Raw genomic sequence first — 18793 nt, 5'->3', positions numbered from 1 at the left:
ATTGAGATGAAATGAATCTGAGGACAATTAGTTTCAGAAAATTATTTCCCAAGATTACAAAAAAAGAGTAGAAACCCAACATATTTTTTGAGAGATTTAAAAACATAATTACTTGACATCTCTTAGAAACAACTTGATGATGGAACCGTAGCATCCTGAAGACTTAGCATTATAATGTCTAGATCCGTACCACATTGGTCTTCTGCTGTTCCTTCCGTACGAATCCGACGTCCTCATTGGAGAGGAAGGCACAGAAGATGTTGAAGACGAGGATGATGAAGATGAAGCAACCGGAGACGACGGAACACTACGATTCTTGTTGACCAAGGAAGCAGAACGAACGTTGGCTCTTTTAGGCTTTGTAGAGGAAGGAGAAGCGCTGAAGTAAGAAGGAGGAGGTGTGAGTGGACCTGAAACAGGAGAATTGAAATCGGAATCAGAACCTGAAGATCGTTTGAAAAGTCTTATGGGAGTTCCGGGCTGAGATTCCCATTTGAAGGGAACCGCAGCAGATGATCGGCCATAATAGTCGCCGTCGACGACCACCGAAAGTAGCTTAGCCGAAGAGACCCTAGAGCGATCCAGCTGAGGCATTGGACAGTTTCTGAGGAACTGACTAATCTGTTTCTGGCTTTGCTCAATTATAAGGGAATGAAAAGACAAAGAGACTTGACTTTTTGTTCTTTACTTTATTAGGTGACAAGAAGATGTAGATTCAGATTCAAAAGTTTTGTAAATTCTTTACGGTCCTATTTTTTTATAATATAGATAGTTTGAATGAGAAAAGACTATTTGTTAAAATATTTATATGTGTAGCCCACCTACTCATGGAGGTTGTGTCTACTATTAGAAACGTGACAGTATGAAGTTAGTATCAACTCTAAGAGAAATGAAGAAAGAGCAGAAGCTGCGCACTAGAATATTGCTTTATGAACTTAGTGAATACGTGTTACTTCGGTGTTCCATCAAACTAGCTATTCAAACACAGTAAGACCTACGACAATATCATAGATGATCCGATGAAACAATAACCTCTAAAATATTTTAGACCTATCAAACTAGCTATTCAAACACAGTAAGACCTACGACAATATCATAGATGATCTGATTAAACAATGAACTTTAAAATATTTTATACCTCACAAGTATATATATGCTGTGGCTCTTCGCTCCATCAAGCTAGGAGGCTTGTTTGTTGCAGAAGGATTAGCAACGTCGATGTTCTTGTTCTTGAGGATGCAACTCTTTGTAACAAAGTTCCTCAAAGAAGCCAAAGCTTTGTCTCTCGTATTCTCATCCGTCAGTCTCACAACTGACAAGCCTTTGCGTCATTGTGAGCCGTCCATATTCGTCGAGAGCTATAATACAAGTGGTCACGAGCAACCAAACAACTAAACCTTATCGCATCGATCTGATTGCTTCTTTTCGCTCTACATAGATTATCCAACTGCTGCTCGAGATTCTTCTCAATCTCGATGAAAGTTCCTTCGAGAATAGCTTCCTTCCACTGCGACAGTGCCATCGTTGCTAACTCAACCACACAATGTTAGGGGTATTCAGAGATATCCGCACTCTATCGCTAGTCGATTCATTGCCTCGATTTGGATGGTACAGTAAAGGTCAATTAGGTTTGTAACCACTTTCATTATTCAAATTTTCGATTCTCTTTCGTTCCCGGAGGTTCGATTTCAGAGGCGACGTCGACGGAGAGAAGACGAAACGTGGAAGTATGAAACGGCGAACATGTCGTATCTCTACGAAGATAACGGCACGATGTTTAACTTAACATTTTTGATATTGCGTTTTCGGTTAATTCTAATTTGTTTTTTTTTTAATAAAAAATAAATGAAAATTCAGAAGAAGGTAATAGCGGCGGAATCGGATTCAAAAGACCTAAGAAGGAGATACTCTTGCGGCAGCAGCAGCACACCTTCTTCGCGAGTCGCTATCTTCTCAGAGCGAGGACAATGTCTGTAACGAAAGCCGTTTCGAGCTTGGACAGTGTAGTGGTGAAGTCACCCAACGATCGGAGGGTATACAGAGTGATTGAATTGGAGAACGGATTGTCTGCTCTGCTTATCCACGATCCAGATATTTATCTCGACGGCTCTGCGGCGGATGGACAGAACACCGACGGTGATCAAATGGATGAGGACGGAGAAGAAGATAGTGACGGGAGCTATGAAGATGAAGAAATGGAAGGCGATGAGGATGAGGATGAGGATGAAGTGAAAGGCAAAGAGGATCATCAGACCAAAAAGGTTAAGATAGATCACCTGCCTTCTTACTCTTCGTCAGATATTTATTTTAAACTCGTATGGTTTTTTGAGTTTAGGCAGCTGCAGCTATGTGTGTTGCAATGGGCAGCTTCTTGGATCCTCCCGAGGCGCAAGGCCTGGCTCACTTTCTTGGTATTTTCATCTTTCTATGAGTTTTGAATTCACTTTCTTTGTTTATTGGTGTGGATTTCACTCTCATGTTAATGTTTTGTTCAGAACACATGCTTTTTATGGGTAGCACTGAGTTCCCCGATGAGAATGAAGTAAGCAATGCATTATGTTCTTTTTTTTTCACTATTTATAGATTCATATGAATGAAATGAAGTATTCTGATAACTTCTGATGGTTCTATCGTTGAATTAAGGTTTAAGGAACTAACCATATTAGCATGATTAGATATAACTGAGATGTTTACTCAGAACTTGGATAATGGATTACGTCTTTTCAACTTTGACCGTTGTACAGACTTTGTTTTGTTAGAATGATGTATCCTTTGAGTTCTTCTGGGTTTGACTTTTTTTTGCTTGTAGTACGATAGTTACTTGTCTAAGCATGGAGGATCCTCTAACGCATACACCGAAATGGAGCATACTTGCTATCACTTTGAAGTCAAGAGAGAATTCCTTCAGGGTGCCTTAAAAAGGTACAACATTTGGTTCCACTGACACTTCACTTATCTATTTAACTATCATCTGCTGTAAATTTACCAAGGTGGACGATATACGTTTGTCGGTATGCATGACTAGAGTTTGTTATCATTGACCTTGGTTTGTTCTCTTGTTATTAGGTTCTCTCAGTTTTTTGTTGCACCGCTGATGAAGACTGAAGCTATGGAACGAGAACTCCTTGCTGTTGATTCAGGTATGCCTGTTAATCAGGCCCTTAGTCTCTTGTTAGAAATTATCGAAAGATTCATCTTCTATCAACATTCAGATAAACTAACCTCTTATATAGTTAAATGTGTCTTGCTAACAAGATCCAAATTTGTAGAATTTAACCAGGCCATCCAAAATGATGCATGCCGTCTGCAACAACTTCAGTGCCACACGTCTACAAAGGGTCATCCTTTAAATAGATTCGCATGGGGTAAGGACATGACATCTCGGTGTACCTTTGTTGCCACACTTCAGTTGTTCATGAAACAAGTTAAAGTTAATCTGTTTTTCGTGTGCGCTGTAAGGTAACAAGAAGAGCTTGAGTGGTGCAATGGAAAATGGTGTTGATCTACGGGAATGCATCGTAAAATTGTACAAGGAATATTACCACGGTGGATTGATGAAACTCGTTGTCATTGGAGGAGGTAAAATACTCTGGGTTTATGATGTGTTTCGCTCTAATTCTTGGAAAACGTTTTTGCATTCAAATTGGCTTTTATCTGTTGTCTGAGTTTATTGTAATTTTATGGTTTACCTATTAAATCTTGCAGAACCTCTCGATTTGCTTGAAAGTTGGGTTGTAGAACTATTTGGCGATGTCAAAAATGGATCCAAAATTAGGCCAACTCTGGAGGCAAAAGGTCCTATTTGGAAAGGCGGTAAATTATATCGCCTAGAAGCGGTCAGAGATGTTCATATTCTTGATTTGACATGGACTCTCCCTCCTCTTCGCCATGCCTATGTGAAGAAGCCGGAGGACTATCTAGCACACCTATTAGGACACGGTGCGAAATCACATCCATTTTTTATGGTTTATATATAGTTTTCTTGAAGCGTGCTTGTGCAGGCACTCATGTAAACTGCATATTGAAGAACGTTGTTTGTACCGTTATCTTTTTCAGAGGGTAGAGGAAGTCTTCATTCATTCCTTAAAGGAAAGGGCTGGATAACCTCTCTGTCTGCTGGTGTTGGGGATGATGGAATAAACCGCTCGTCTCTGGCCTATGTTTTTGGAATGTCCATACATCTCACTGATTCTGGTTTAGAGAAGGTGAATTAACAAATTTTAACTAAGCTTAACGCAGGGGTGATTCAATCGTTTTCAACTGTATATAGCTTCATATCATCTCCTTTTTTTACTTTTTCTATGTTACTCATTTTTACTGGACCTTATGGCAACTTATATTTGCAGATTTATGACATCATTGGCTACATCTATCAATATATCAAGTTATTGCGTGATGCGTCGCCACAAGAATGGATATTCAAGGAACTCCAAGATATTGGGAACATGGACTTCAGATATGCTGAGGAGCAGGCTGCAGATGATTATGCTGCTGAGCTCTCAGGTTTGTACTTGTATTGTCACTCGTCTAGTTCTTTTAAGGCGTTAATAGAGGTTATATTGGCATGTAAAGCCTAAATATTTTTCAGTTTTTATTATGCATTGATGTATAGTGACCATAGAAAGTGTTATTGTACAGGGAATATGCTTGCTTATCCAGTAGAGCACGTTATTTATGGTGATTATGTATACCAGACATGGGATCCAAAAATGATAGAAGATCTCATGGGTTTCTTCACACCAAAAAACATGAGGATTGATGTTGTTTCGAAGTCAGTCAAGTCAGAAGGTACTTTCGAGATTTGCTGAGAATGTAATTTTTGGATTGCATATTAATATTCATCTTTCTTTTGAAACTTCCTTCTTTCAGAGTTCCAAACTGAGCCTTGGTTCGGTTCTCGTTACGTTGAAGAAGAAGTTCCGTTGACTTTGATGGAAACATGGAGCAATCCTTCAGAAGTAGATACTGCTTTGCATCTTCCTTCAAAAAACCAGTTCATCCCTTGTGATTTTTCCATCCGGGCCATTAATTCGGATGCGGATCCCAAAAGTCAGTCGCCCCCTAAATGTTTAATTGATGAACCGTTAATGAAGTTCTGGTACAAGCTTGACGAAACGTTTAAGGTTCCCCGTGCAAATACATACTTCCGCATAAATTTGAAGGGGGCATATGACAGTGTGAAGAACTGTCTTTTGACAGAACTGTTTATCAACCTTCTGAAAGACGAGCTAAATGAGATCATATACCAGGCAAGTAACTACCTTTTGGGAAGATCGCTTTAGATGTTTTGTTTTTGTATTGACACGAATGATCTGAGTTTTTGCAGGCCAGTATAGCAAAACTTGAAACTTCTTTATCTATGTATGGTGATAAACTAGAGCTTAAAGTATATGGATTTAATGAAAAAATTCCAGCCCTCTTATCAAAAATCTTAGCCATAGCCAAATCCTTCATGCCAAGCCTGGACCGATTTAAGGTATATGAAATTTTGCATGTATAGTTTGTCAATACTCTTTATTCTCATTCAGTCTTCAACTTCATTTTGTGTGTCAACTTCTTTTCCTCACCCGCGACTACTGTCTCTATCTAAGGTTATCAAAGAAAACATGGAGAGAGGGTTTAGAAATACTAATATGAAGCCTTTGAACCATTCCACATACTTGAGACTGCAACTGTTGTGTAAACGAATCTATGACAGCGACGAGAAGCTGTCAGTACTAAATGATTTGTCTCTCACTGATCTCAACAGCTTTATTCCTGAAGTCCGCTCTCAGGTAACATTCTGCACCAACCACAGTTAATGTGTTTTTCCTTTAACTTAAATACTCGACTACTTGCCTTTGCGATTGTTCCCTGGTTTTGTTTAAATTGGGCAACTGTTAAATGAAACTTTTGTTATGTTTGCAGATATATATTGAGGCTCTGTGTCATGGCAATTTGTCAGAAGACGAAACAGTAAACATATCAAACATATTCAAAAACAGTCTGACAGTTGAACCGCTCCCAGTCAAATGTAGACATGGGGGGCAGATAACGTGCTTCCCTTTGAATGCCAAACTTGTAAGAGATGTCACTGTGAAGAACAAATCTGAAACAAACTCAGTAGTCGAGGTAAAGTCAGCCAAGTAGAAGATATAGTAGGTTTCTCGGATATAGTCATGGCTATGAATTTGAACATGAATTCTGTTTTGCAGCTTTACTATCAAATAGAGCCAGAAGAAGCTCAGTCAACAAGAATGAAAGCTATGCTGGATCTCTTTCATGAAATCATAGGAGAGCCATTGTTCAATCAGTTAAGGTTAGTCATCACATGTTTCTCTAGTTTTTGTAATAGATCAAACCGTATTTATGTATAGTCATATATATAAAATGCGATTTTGGTTACAGGACAAAGGAGCAGCTTGGTTATGTTGTTGAGTGTGGCCCTCGCTTAACTTATCGTGTCCATGGTTTCTGTTTCTGTGTTCAATCTTCCAAATACGGTCCAATTCATTTGCTCGAGAGAGTCGACAATTTCATAAAAGACATCGAAGCTCTGCTAGTAAGTCTGTAAATAATTAAAAAAAGAAGATATTAAGCTATGTTGAAGCCTTTTTTCCATTTCATTCCACAAATATTACTCTGGTTTTAATTGCAGGAACAACTGGATGAAAAATCCTTTGAAGATTATCGTAGCGGTATGATTGCTAGATTGCTGGAAAAGGACCCTTCTCTCTTGTCCGAGACAAATGACTTATGGAGTCAGATTGTTGACAAAAGGTAAGGATCTCAAGAATTTAAAGTATGAGATCCGCAAATAAAGTTCGTATAAAAGTTCAATTCACTGACAAAATGGAGTGGACTCTGTCTCACACACAGGTACATGTTTGATTTCTCACACAAAGAAGCAGAAGAACTAAGAAGCATAGAGAAGAAAGATGTGATCGAGTGGTACAAAACCTATTTCAGAGAATCATCACCAAAATGCCGTAGACTTGCGGTTAGGGTGTGGGGATGCAACACCGATATGAAAGAAACTCAGACAGATCCCAAGTCGGTGCAGGTCATTGCAGACGCTGTGGCTTTCAAGTCAACTTCTAAATTTTACCCTAGCCTCTGTTAGTTAGTGTGAAACAACACTTAACACTAGTTTTCAATTCTTCATTTGATATTTTTTCATTGAGCTTAATTTTTTTTGTTATACGTTGAGCAAAAAACACCAAAATGTCGCTTTTATTATGATTGAGCATTTTAAAATATGTTTTGTCGGTTGGTTGAGATATAGATTTATACAAACATGCCAGCTAGTGACCATTTGAATAGAATTTGATTTAGAATATAACATCGTAGTAGAAGCTTCCTAAGTCAAATGATTGATTAACATTTTATATATTAAAGTTTTGAACTAATGTTTTAGAAAAATATTATTGATTATAAATTAACAAAAAAAACTACTTTATTATATGATACAAATAAAATTGTTATTCGTAAACTAGTTCGTATTATATAAATAGAATTATAAAATTATCGATTATATAATCATATGTAATAATAATTTTTATAATATATTAGGTTTTTATCCCGCGGTAAATTGCTGGTGGGGCCAAGCGAAAACTATCTTCGTCCTCTCTCTCTCTCTCCCTCACTATTTTCCTCTGTACGGTGGTGAGTGCAGACCATCATCGAATCGCAAAAATAGGATTCTCTCTTATATACCAAAACAATCTGAATCTCTTCTCCTCCGTCGAAGTTTGAATCACCTCTCCTTCTCCCGTGAGTTCTCTCTCTCTCTCCCTCCTTAATATCTTCTTTCCTTTTCGCGTCTCCTCAATATCCATTCCAACTAATTTCCTGATCTCTCTCTCTCTCTCACAACGGCAGATCTAGGGTTTATGGCTTCTTCCGTTTCTATAACTTCCTTCTCCAACTTCTGTTTCAAAATTTATCTAACGACTTCCGTTTTTTGGTGCAGTTGAGCTTCCCCCCCCCCCCCCCCCNNAGCTTCGAGTCTCTCGCATTTACGTATGAGGTTCGTTTTCTCCAGATCGATCTTGTTTCCTTAACGTTTTTTCTCACCTGTGATTCGGAAACCGATGTGAAATTATTTTGGTGGATAGATAGATCGTGATTGAAGCGAGAGATTAATATTAAAATAAAAATAAAAAAATTAGGAGAGCGAAGATGAGCGAGGGCCAGAAGTTCCAGCTGGGAACAATCGGCGCTTTGAGTTTATCCGTCGTATCGTCTGTGTCGATCGTGATCTGTAACAAGGCGCTTATTAGCACCCTTGGCTTCACCTTCGGTAACCTCTTTCTTTCCCCCGTTAAGTTTACTCTTAAGCGTTGATGGATAGGTATCATAGGGGTTAGAGATTATTTCCTTTTGGATCTATTCGTGTGCTTGTATGCTAAAAAAGTTTATTCTAAGAGTGTGTATGTTGAAAGGATTGGTTAGAGATCATTTTTACTTCATACAGGGGCAATTGATTTCATTCATAGGGCTAACTTGTTACTTATTCTTGTTATTTTTTCTATGTACAGCGACTACTTTGACTAGTTGGCATCTTCTGGTCACGTTTTGTTCCCTTCATGTGGCACTATGGATGAAGATGTTTGAACACAAGCCTTTTGATCCACGAGCTGTGATGGGATTTGGCATACTGAATGGGATCTCCATAGGGCTATTGAACCTTAGCCTTGGCTTTAATTCCGTTGGTTTTTACCAGGTAATATAGCTTTGTCATTCCAGCTGGTACGTGATGATTTCCTTTTAACACATTTCCTCTTCTGTTGATATTAGATGACGAAACTAGCAATCATCCCCTGTACTGTTCTCTTGGAGACACTCTTCTTCAGGAAAATGTTCAGGTTAGCACTCCAAGTTTTCTTAACTAGTGTATATTTCTATTACACTTGAACAATTATTAATTTGGAGGATACTGTTTTATACGACATCATCTATCTTTTCCCATTGTCATGCATTTGTAGTTGACTATCAGACTTGTAATTTAACGACGAGCAACTTAGTGATACTCTAATGTCCCTTTTGTAGTCTCTGGTCAAGGGCCTAGTTAAATGACACGTTTCGTCTTTTTGTTTGCAGTCGAAAAATTCAGTTTTCATTAACCATCCTTCTCCTTGGTGTTGGGATCGCAACCGTCACGGATCTTCAGCTTAATATGCTGGGCTCTGTCTTGTCGCTGCTGGCTGTGATCACAACTTGTGTTGCTCAAATTGTATCCTATTCTTATCCCTTCTTTTCCCCATTTCTTATTCTTTCTACCTTTCTTTATATTTTATCTTGTGCCAATTCGATGGTGTTCTCTTAACCAACTATACACAGATGACAAACACCATCCAGAAGAAGTTCAAAGTTTCATCCACGCAACTTCTTTATCAGTCTTGCCCTTATCAAGCAATTACACTTTTCGTCACTGGTCCATTTTTGGATGGGCTCCTAACCAACCAGAATGTGTTTGCTTTCAAGTACACTTCTCAAGTTGTGGTAAGAGTCAATATACTAGGGATTCTACCCAACTTAATCACTGGTCTTCTTGCTTCCGTGTACATATGTTTACGCGTGCTTCTTTTGTTTACTGCAGTTCTTCATCGTCCTGTCCTGCCTCATATCAGTCTCTGTAAACTTCAGCACTTTTCTAGTGATTGGAAAAACGTCTCCGGTCACATATCAGGTTCTTGGACATCTTAAGACATGCCTGGTTCTAGCGTTTGGCTATGTGTTGTTGAAAGACCCATTCAACTGGCGCAACATTCTCGGTATTATGGTGGCGGTGATTGGAATGGTTGTGTATTCCTATTTCTGCTCGATTGAGACTCAGCAGAAGGCAACTGAAACATCTTCAACTCAGTTGCCTCAGGTATATTTCCTCTAGCTAAATAGGAGTAACCTACTTCTCTCGTTCGAAACCATCTTCTCCTTAAGAAAGTGGTTTCAGTCTAGTTGCTAAATCAATGGTACAATAAAAGAGATAATTAGAGGGCAAAGACTTCTGCTATCAGAATAAACAACAGAATCTTAGGCATTGTTTTGGTTGGTAAAAAGGTCTATGCTGAATTTGTGTGATGTTATATTGGTGTCCTTACGTAAAGAAGAGAAAACAAAAACTAATGTTAGTTTGGGTTTAGCAGATGAAAGAGAGCGAGAAGGATCCGCTAATAGCAGTTGAAAATGGAAGCGGAGTGTTATCAGATGGTGGTGGTGGGGTGCAAAAGACGGCGGCTCCTGTATGGAACTCAAATAAAGAATTTTAAGCCTTAAAGCTGAACATCGTTATATTTTTTTTATATATATGTCAACTCTCTTTTGTATCAGCTTTGTCAGAGAGATTTTTTTTTTTTTTTAACTTGTTTAATTCTCTCTTTTGTTTGTTTGTTCACTTTTACAATCGCATAGCAGAGAATTAGGGGAGACTGAAAGAAAACAACAGCTTTCCACACCGTATGGGAAAAAGGAAGAAAGCAGAGTGAGAGGGCGGAAACTGCTTTGATGATCCAACTTTATTATACAGAGCAGTTTTTTTTTTTGTCATATTTGGAACTAGTGATACAACTGTATACCAAGGTTGTGGCTATATTCACCAATACTGGAATTTGGATACTTGTGTTTGATTTTCATGCTCCTTTACATGGATTATATACACTCCTCACTTCTTGTTTTCTTTTATCTCATGTTTTGATGTTGTGGCTGTATTCATCAATGCCGGAAACGTGTGTTTGATTTCGGACTCCGTTACATGGATTATATACAGAGAATCCCACCCTTTTTTTTTCTTTCGTTTATGTCATTTTATATGTAAATATATGAAACAACAAAGCACCAGTGGTCTAGTGGTAGAATAGTACCCTGCCACGGTACAGACCCGGGTTCGATTCCCGGCTGGTGCATTCTGAGCTGTGATGAAATTGTGGCTTAAGCGATGGTTGGGTCCTTCGCAATCTTCTGATTTCCAGATGACAGCGCCGCACCTGAGCTCTTCTTTCTTTTTGGTCAAGGGCTCAGTGCATGAAAACACTTTTAGTTGCTCTTTTGTCACTCTCTATCTAGTTTGTTGGAGACACTGACATGAAACTAAGCTTTTCTAGCTTATTTGCCGGTTTACTACTTACTTTACGCCTTGACGACTGTCATTACAATGATTAGGTTGCACTTTTAGGTTTCATTCAACACAAACAAAAAAAATCATAGCAACAAACAAATGTTTCCATCTTTCCTTTTCTTTTGAGAGTACACAGAACGAAAAAAATTGCTCCGTTGGCTTCAGGGCCAAAATGGATGGCACCACCTCCTCATCTATCCAATCTCCTACTTAATCCTAAGAACCGTCAACACACATCTGTACCGGTTATGAAACATCAACAGCTTCCTTTTGCATAACTTGCTCATGGTGGTGTATTGTGTCTGAAACTTTGCTCGGCGGCCAATAACGAAACATGGATCTTCCTATGATGTTCTTTATTGGAAGTGGACCCCTGCGTTTAACAATCATCCAATTAATCAACATAGTTAGTTCATTTAACACACATGAACTATGAAACAGCAGATATCTTCCAAAGTGGTTACCAGTTATGAGAGTCAAAGCTTTTGTTGCGGTTGTCTCCTAGAACAAAGACATAACCTTCAGGGACAAACTGCAAATAATAAAAGAATAAACCAACTTAGCTGCGTTACTCTTGTACAACTTTAAGGTCGAGAATCATTGAACTAGGAAAGTGCAAGTTTGCTTACCATTGGTTCCATTCCATAGTCCATTGGCTCTAAGACAAAATCCTCAACTTGAACAGTGTCATTCACTAAGAGCTTTCCATCACAGACCTACATGATACAAGATCGATAGGTTAGACAGGGTAAAGGCTTTCTTGAGGAGGCTGGATAAATAGATTAAGATATAAGGGCTTACTTCAACCCAGTCACCTTCGCTTGCAACTATCCTCTTTATGAAAACATCAGTACAATTGTAACCATGTTCCTGCAATTTTTCAAATAAGGATATCAAACACCTTTGAAACAAGTTTTAAAACATCTGGAAAAAAAACAAGAAATGGTGATTAGAGACCTACCACCAAAACCGGAGGAGCCTTGAAGATGACTATATCCGAAACCTCTGGCCTTCTGAACAAGTACGAGACCTGACCAACACCAAAAACACATACACAGAGTCAAGTACTCAGATATGAAGAACACACCACCACTTACTACCTAGCAATTAAGTATCAAACACATTTAAACAGTATAATCAATCATATAATAGACATATAGGATCTCTAGTGATACTCAAAATGCATGCACAATTGTATAGCCATAAACTAGTAACCTCACCTTCTCAGCCATAACACGATCACCCACATCGAGAGTAGGGTACATAGACACCGAAGGTATAGACTTGGGCTCAGCCAACGCCGAACGGAACAGAAGAGAAACAGTAACCGCCGTGAACGCTGCCTTAGCATCCTCCGAGCAGATACTCAACAGCTTATTAACCCATCCGTTTCCAACAAAGCTCGAGCCTTTATCACGACCCAACTCCATCTTCACTTCAACCTTTCCTCCCCTATCAATGTCAGCAGCAACATCCGTCGCCGGAATGCTGCTGCAAGGCATCCACTTTGACCCTCTAAGGAACGGGATCACAGAAGAAGCCTTGAACGGCGAGATCCCCAGTACGTTGCTGTTCATCCCTAGCAAATTCGGACTCATGATTGAGATCATCCCCAGCACGAGAGGGCTCTTGCTTCCTTCTTCGAGAAGCTCCCTCGCGATGGTGCTGTACATGGAGGAGGAAGCTGGGCGAGCACGAGGAGGGGATTTATCGATATCGGGTATCTGGCTGTGGGTGAAGGTTCTGGGACGGGTGATGCATTCGAAGCACGAGCGGACGTCTCCGGCGCCGACGCGAGCCGAGGCGGAGGAAGCGATGTTCCTAGCGACGTAGCTGGAGTACGTGAGGGTAACCCTAATCGCCATGATTTGGAAAATTGAATCGGAGAATTTTGAAATTCGAAACTGCCGGCGAGAGAAAAGGAGGGACTTTACGCCGGCGAAGGTGCGAGGAGGGGAGAGAGAAAATCTGGAGATCTCCAGAGGTATGGGGAAGAAGAAAGGTTGAAAGCAGAGATGAATCAATTTAATTAGGGTGGGGCCCACAAATTTGCAATTTACATTCTTGTCCCCAAACTTTATTTGATGACATATCTAAACCAATCAAAAATTGGTGAAATGTTTTTGTGAGTAGAGAGTTATTCACACTTCACCATCGACTTTGAGTATGTTTTTATGTTGCCTACGTGGCTACGTAAAGACGCAGCAAAGTAAACGGGTTTTTATGTTGCCTTTTTGAAAGTGCATGACCTCAGTGCATACGTCATCTCGTATGTGAGATGCTTCGCTGCTATTTCTGGTGGAGTAGATCCGATCCAGTCTACTATATTAAATTTCTTAAAATACATAATGGTACCGTATACTTAGTCGTTAACTTAAGGAGGCTAAGTTTGACCACAACCTGATCAAAGAATAATGGATTCAGATTTGTTTAGCCTTTTTTCTTTAAGGTCTTTCCGAGACGAACAAAGTTACAAACACTAATCTCCTTTTCTAATTACGTTATTTCCCTAACAGACAAACAGTGAAGTTGACGCCAGATGATTTCCATTAATCCAATATTAGTTTTTTAAAAAGAAATCTAAAGGAGTATATATTAATATTCTATAACATAGTTCAGGAATGTTGCATGCATGTATCAAACTACCTGCTGATAGCAAACGAGTTTCTACGATGATAACATATTTGTTTCATGGTGCCAGTTCTAATACGAGGTTTGTAACATTTTCTCAACACGCAAAAGATGACGAAAGGCAAAATAGACATGTTTACTCCACTTTGGTATCTGTATATTGGTGTGGGCCAATGGGCCTAATATGTAACTGAATAAGTGGACGTATCAGGCCAGAGATATTGGGTTTGGGTAATCTTTTTACCAGCTTCAGGGTTGTCCTAGACAATCACTGAAGTGATTCTTCACTAATTTAATACTCACGAAACTTTTTTTTTTGCATAACCTCCTTTACATTGAAATTGAATAACGGAAACTTACTTTTCTTACCAGATTTTACAAATTACTCGATGAGTGAAATGCAAAAAGAAGTTTCTTATATCAAGTTGGTATATTAAACGTTAACACCAAGTGACTAACATTAAAGCACCAGTGGTCTAGTGGTAGAATAGTACCCTGCCACGGTACAGACCCGGGTTCGATTCCCGGCTGGTGCATTCCTGAGCTATGAAGAAAATGCTAAGCGATGGTTGGGTCTATTGTATTCACATCTTATCGATGGCATAGCACAATCCTGAGCTCTATTTTTTCTTTTCATCACCTCGTTTTTTTTTTCACATTTCATGAAAATCAATAAATAAATAAATCATAAGATCAACATGCAAATTTACATGAGCAGATTCAGTTTAAAAGTCAACTACTTGAATGAATCAAGATAAAACAATATGAAGCAAAAAGAAAACATAGATGGAAAAACATCACAGTTTCCTTAGGGAAAACAAATCTATAAGAATGTTTTTTTTTGTGTTCCTTGCAGAACAAACAATGACACTCATAATCACCAACCTAACAAACGTGGAACCAACAGAACTTTGTATACGTCTGGTATTGGCACCTCAAGAAAAGAATAAAAATAAAGGATAAAATGAATTTATAAACGGCATATAAACTAAGGGTGGACAAAATATCCGCAAATTTTGATTCGATCCGTTATTCGTTTTGATTCGATCCGAAAAACCCGGATATCCGTAACTTAACGAATCAAAGCAAATAGTAAAATTTAATATCCGTTAAAGACGAAGCAAATCACAAATACTAATATTTTAAAAACGGATTCCGATTTGATCCGTTATATACATATATATGTATACATGTTTATAAAATTTTATATCTCTATATAAGTTTTATAATGTATTTATTCACTAAATTAATTATTTAGTTATTAAAAATTTTAAATTATGTAATTTAAAAAAAATTGTAATGAAATATTATTATTTTATATAAGGTTTTTTTTCTTTTTCTTTTTTTTTTCTATTATTATTTTTTACGGATCGAATCGGATATCCGGTAAAAAGTTGGATTTTACGGATATCCTCCGTAAAATTACGGATCGAATCGAAAAATCAATTATTCGTAGGGAACGGAGCGGATCACGGATATCCTTAAAATTCCGGATATCCGGTCCGTGGCCACCCCTAATATAAACAGTTGTATTCTGCATGGTCTTTGTCAATACGCAGAGCTACTCTCACTAGCAGAAAGAGAAGGTCCTTCAGACTTGACAATCCTTGAGCTGTTGTTGCTAATTATCTCTAGCCCTTGCAACCGCCCGTTCTGTAGAAACTCCGACACGCTCTGAGAATTCGACTTCTCCATTGGATGGTTTTGATTGAACCTCATATCCTGGCCGTTGACTGAACCACTATGATACGGTGGAATCGCCATGAAGGTTGAATGAGAGTACTGTCCCATGTCAAACGAATCTGAATCACCAGAGACTTCACCTGTTTCAATCTTCATCCTTTCCACTTCTTTCCTCAGTGCTTCGTTTAAAGCTTGTTTTTTACATTCACACAAAAAAAAAAAAAGTCAAAAGCAAGAGACTGAAGAATGAAGATCACAGAGGCAGAGTAAACAAAAATGTATACAAATAATTAATTTTCTTTTTTAATTATTTTACCATTGCGAAGCTGAGCTTGTTGTTCCAGTGATTGTAACCTAAGTCTTAGCTCCGTGTTCTCATTTGCTAGTCCATTAGTGTCTCTCTGATCAAATCCAAAACAACATTGTTGACGTTCCTTAATTCAACTATTCACACTTCACCATCGACTTTGAGTATGTTTTTATGTCAATATAAGGCAGTTTTTGCTCTTAAGGTAGTTTTTTAAAACTACAAGCTAACTAGGATCATTCTTGAAATTAAATGGGTCCCACAATATGTAATTTTATTTTCCTTCTTTCTCTGTAACACAGAAACAACTTTTCAGGATAGAAAAAATTTAAGAAAAAATCTGGAAATCCATGATTCTTGATTTTATTGGAAAAAAGATGATAAAGATAAAGAAGTTGAACGGTCATCACCTGAAAAAACAATGTTGATATGAACAAAGCTCTTGCCGTAGACGCTTCTCGTCTTCTCCAACTTCGTCGAAGGAGATCTATCATAATCATCTTTGTCATCTCCTCCAACGCGTTGATTCATCTCGTCATCTCTTATGTTGCGTTTAAGCAACATTGTCGGCGTCGTGACCTCATCTCTCTCGCCGTCACGCCTCTGTAGAAGCTCGATAACATCAATGGCTACTTTTGGGTTTTTTGCACATTTAGTGCTTCACGTTTTGTATAATTTCTTTTTTAACCCAAAACATATTAATTGTGCATATGTCTATTCAAATTAAACCATAAACTTCTTGATTGTTCATTCCAGTACATTTTCATAATTTCACGAATGGTCACAAAATAAAAACTCAAAAACCAACAAATTTCTTAATTATTCATTCCACTACATCTTTATTATAGCACGTATGATCCTTGATTTTTATTACTTTCATTTATACATACAAACTTTCAAAATAAACAATTGTCTCTTTGATTTAGCTCAAAATTACCAATTTTGTATTACAACCCTCTGTTAATAAAGTTGAACACATATATGCACATAAATAAATGTATTAGAAAATAAATTAAATGAAAAAATCAAAGCTAAAAATCATTAGATATCAATTGCCATGTAGCCCATCTTTGGCGTGTACACCTATTAGCATGAATGGTACATCTTGGCGGGTACACCTATAGTAATGAATTGAACACCGAGCGTACAGTGGGGCGTACAATGGAGCGTACACGAGAGCGTATCCTACGAGACCATATTGTACACTATATTGTACACTATATGGTGTATCCTACGATGTACACCGTAGCGTACACTAGGGTGTACACCGTAGCGTACACTAGGGTGTACACCTATCATACACTAAGGTGTACACTGAAGCGTACATAGTGGCGGATAACCAGAAAACCCGAAAAAATATCCTAAGAAACTGATCCGAATGTCCAAATTAATATACAATATAAATATTTGAAATATAAATATGTGATTCAAATATTCAATTTCATATTTATTTGGATATGATACTAACAATAAGTATTTAAAATTTAAATAAATACCTTAAATACTCCATTATATACAAAGAAGTATATATTTCTTATGTTTTACTTTTAAATTTTAGATTTTACTTTAGATATATCCATATTGATCTGGTATAACTCGAATCCGAATGATATATGGTTACTTATCGATCTGAAACCGAAGCGTTGTATCCGAATCTGATCCGTACTTGTAAATTTACTAGAATAGGACCTAGGAAGTATTACAAAATAGAATCGAAATCCGAAAATCCCGATCCGAACCCGAACGCTCAGGCCTAGGGACAGTTATTACTATATAAACGACAAACTTATCCATTTCAGAAACCAAAGTTGTTGCGCCTGTAGCTCAGTGGATAGAGCGTCTGTTTCCTAAGCAGAAGGCCGTAGGTTCGACTCCTACCTGGCGGGCGCTATTAACATTTTTTGTTAATATAAATATAGCCTCTGTGGATCTGTGATGATGGGTTTTGGGCCTTGTCTTCACTGGGGCCATTTAGCAGTTGGGCATCACTTTATTTGCTCTGGTCAAAGTAAATAAAAGAGATCTCTCCTCAATTTGACCATATTACTTTTAAATTATTTTTACCTCTTTGGTTAGGAGGCCTCTTAATTAAGCGCCGGAAGTGGACCGGTATCATTTAAAACATCGACCCACTGGCAATTAAGAATACTATGCTTACTTGTACCAGCTAAAGTTTTATTTTCCTTTTGTCTTATTTTATGATTTAACCAAATGTAAACAGATGACTTTTCTTCTCTTCGAATTTAGAGATAAGCTTTATATCAATGGAAGTAGGTTTCCATTGTAGATTTATTGTCTTTTCAAGAAAAAGATCAATTTGGGTTAGGAAAGTTATCTAATCCATAATAATAGTTCACGAGTCAGTACACGTTTTGACACTCTCTTCTTTCAAAATGAACTGAACTGTCAATACTATCTTCTTATTTTTCTAGTGTGCTAGAATCATAATCATTCATTCATACGACATCTTCTACATAGTAAATAGTGACTATAACATTCTAGAAAGTCGGTCACAATCAACAGTTCAACACTAATAAATTTGATAATTTTTTTTTATTATTCGAGGAGCATTGATAGAAAATAACTTTGGCTTCATGTGTTTATTACATGTGTGTCATTTCTTAGGTGTCATCATCACATGCACTCTCACCTCATTTTTTTAAAAGCTCTTTCTCAACTGGAATAATTACAAACAAATGCCACTGGTCATTATATTATACTATAAGATTTTCAATCAACATTACACTCGGATTTTAAAAAAAAACGGGGATTTAACTAAGGCAACATATTATTACCATTCAAAGAGAGACTTTATTGTTTGTTCGAAAACTTGAAAGTGGTTCATTTAAATAAGGCAATAAAATATATGTGTGTTTTAAGTCATTTACGCTTGAGTAAATAATTGATTCTTTAAACTTCGTACAACTAAGTTCTTTACGGTTTGAATTGGTTATTTTAGCTTGATATGCCGATTTGTAATAAAATATCATAACATGTATTGCTGTTCATATCTATTCTTGCAACAAGTAAACCATGTTTATCATAATGTTTTGAAAAACTAATATGAGCTTCAAATC

At 37.7% G+C, this 18793-nt stretch overlaps 5 protein-coding genes and 3 non-coding genes across 15 annotated transcripts; 5 read left to right on the top strand and 3 right to left on the bottom strand.

The window, feature by feature from the left end:
* Positions 1-7: 7 nt before the first annotated feature.
* Positions 8-738, bottom strand: LOC106295396 (putative protein TPRXL). Its single transcript, XM_013731283.1, has one exon. The coding sequence runs from the start codon at positions 592-594 to the stop codon at positions 109-111; it is 486 nt and encodes a 161-aa protein (XP_013586737.1). The 5' UTR covers positions 595-738; the 3' UTR covers positions 8-108.
* A 441-nt stretch (positions 739-1179) lies between these two features.
* Positions 1180-7238, top strand: LOC106295394 (insulin-degrading enzyme-like). 2 transcript variants are annotated; one of them, XM_013731281.1, is made up of 20 exons: positions 1180-1628; positions 1858-2261; positions 2336-2411; positions 2496-2542; positions 2810-2922; positions 3067-3140; positions 3270-3365; positions 3460-3579; positions 3706-3939; positions 4057-4205; positions 4347-4503; positions 4639-4788; positions 4870-5249; positions 5327-5476; positions 5592-5774; positions 5908-6111; positions 6195-6298; positions 6388-6541; positions 6638-6759; positions 6859-7238. In XM_013731281.1, the coding sequence occupies exons 1-20, from the start codon at positions 1544-1546 to the stop codon at positions 7100-7102; spliced, it is 3246 nt and encodes a 1081-aa protein (XP_013586735.1). In that variant the 5' UTR covers positions 1180-1543; the 3' UTR covers positions 7103-7238. The 2 variants fall into 2 exon arrangements, with proteins under 2 accessions (XP_013586735.1, XP_013586736.1); XM_013731282.1 differs by having other exon boundaries at positions 1180-1768.
* A 365-nt stretch (positions 7239-7603) lies between these two features.
* LOC106343508 (uncharacterized membrane protein At1g06890-like) lies at positions 7604-10645 on the top strand. 7 transcript variants are annotated; one of them, XM_013782744.1, is made up of 10 exons: positions 7604-7752; positions 7952-8008; positions 8097-8281; positions 8520-8704; positions 8779-8846; positions 9082-9214; positions 9322-9483; positions 9581-9856; positions 10125-10223; positions 10396-10645. In XM_013782744.1, exons 3-10 carry the CDS (start codon positions 8161-8163, stop codon positions 10411-10413), a joined length of 1062 nt encoding a protein of 353 aa, XP_013638198.1. In that variant the 5' UTR covers positions 7604-7752; positions 7952-8008; positions 8097-8160; the 3' UTR covers positions 10414-10645. The 7 variants fall into 7 exon arrangements, with proteins under 7 accessions (XP_013638198.1, XP_013638197.1, XP_013638195.1 ...); XM_013782743.1 differs by having other exon boundaries at positions 10393-10645; XM_013782745.1 differs by having other exon boundaries at positions 7617-7752; positions 10128-10223; positions 10396-10611.
* Positions 10646-10812: 167 nt separating this feature from the next.
* On the top strand, positions 10813-10883 carry TRNAG-GCC. The gene has a single exon. It is a non-coding gene; the product is annotated as a tRNA-Gly (tRNA).
* A 298-nt stretch (positions 10884-11181) lies between these two features.
* On the bottom strand, positions 11182-13197 carry LOC106292618 (probable thylakoidal processing peptidase 2, chloroplastic). Its single transcript, XM_013728237.1, has 6 exons — positions 12316-13197; positions 12057-12125; positions 11897-11965; positions 11725-11811; positions 11560-11627; positions 11182-11468 (listed from the first exon to the last, which is right to left on the bottom strand). The coding sequence occupies exons 1-6, from the start codon at positions 12958-12960 to the stop codon at positions 11342-11344; spliced, it is 1065 nt and encodes a 354-aa protein (XP_013583691.1). The 5' UTR covers positions 12961-13197; the 3' UTR covers positions 11182-11341.
* A 994-nt stretch (positions 13198-14191) lies between these two features.
* On the top strand, positions 14192-14262 carry TRNAG-GCC. The gene has a single exon. It is a non-coding gene; the product is annotated as a tRNA-Gly (tRNA).
* A 1012-nt stretch (positions 14263-15274) lies between these two features.
* On the bottom strand, positions 15275-16280 carry LOC106344257 (transcription factor RF2b-like). The gene is made up of 3 exons (XM_013783667.1): positions 16137-16280; positions 15726-15810; positions 15275-15600 (listed from the first exon to the last, which is right to left on the bottom strand). The coding sequence occupies exons 1-3, from the start codon at positions 16278-16280 to the stop codon at positions 15275-15277; spliced, it is 555 nt and encodes a 184-aa protein (XP_013639121.1).
* A 1249-nt stretch (positions 16281-17529) lies between these two features.
* On the top strand, positions 17530-17602 carry TRNAR-CCU. The gene has a single exon. It is a non-coding gene; the product is annotated as a tRNA-Arg (tRNA).
* Positions 17603-18793: the final 1191 nt, after the last annotated feature.

The sequence above is a fragment of the Brassica oleracea genome, chromosome C5 (genome assembly GCF_000695525.1).
Source record: "Brassica oleracea var. oleracea cultivar TO1000 chromosome C5, BOL, whole genome shotgun sequence".
Taxonomy (NCBI): domain Eukaryota; kingdom Viridiplantae; phylum Streptophyta; class Magnoliopsida; order Brassicales; family Brassicaceae; genus Brassica; species Brassica oleracea.
This window is presented reverse-complemented; position numbering and strand designations above follow the sequence as displayed.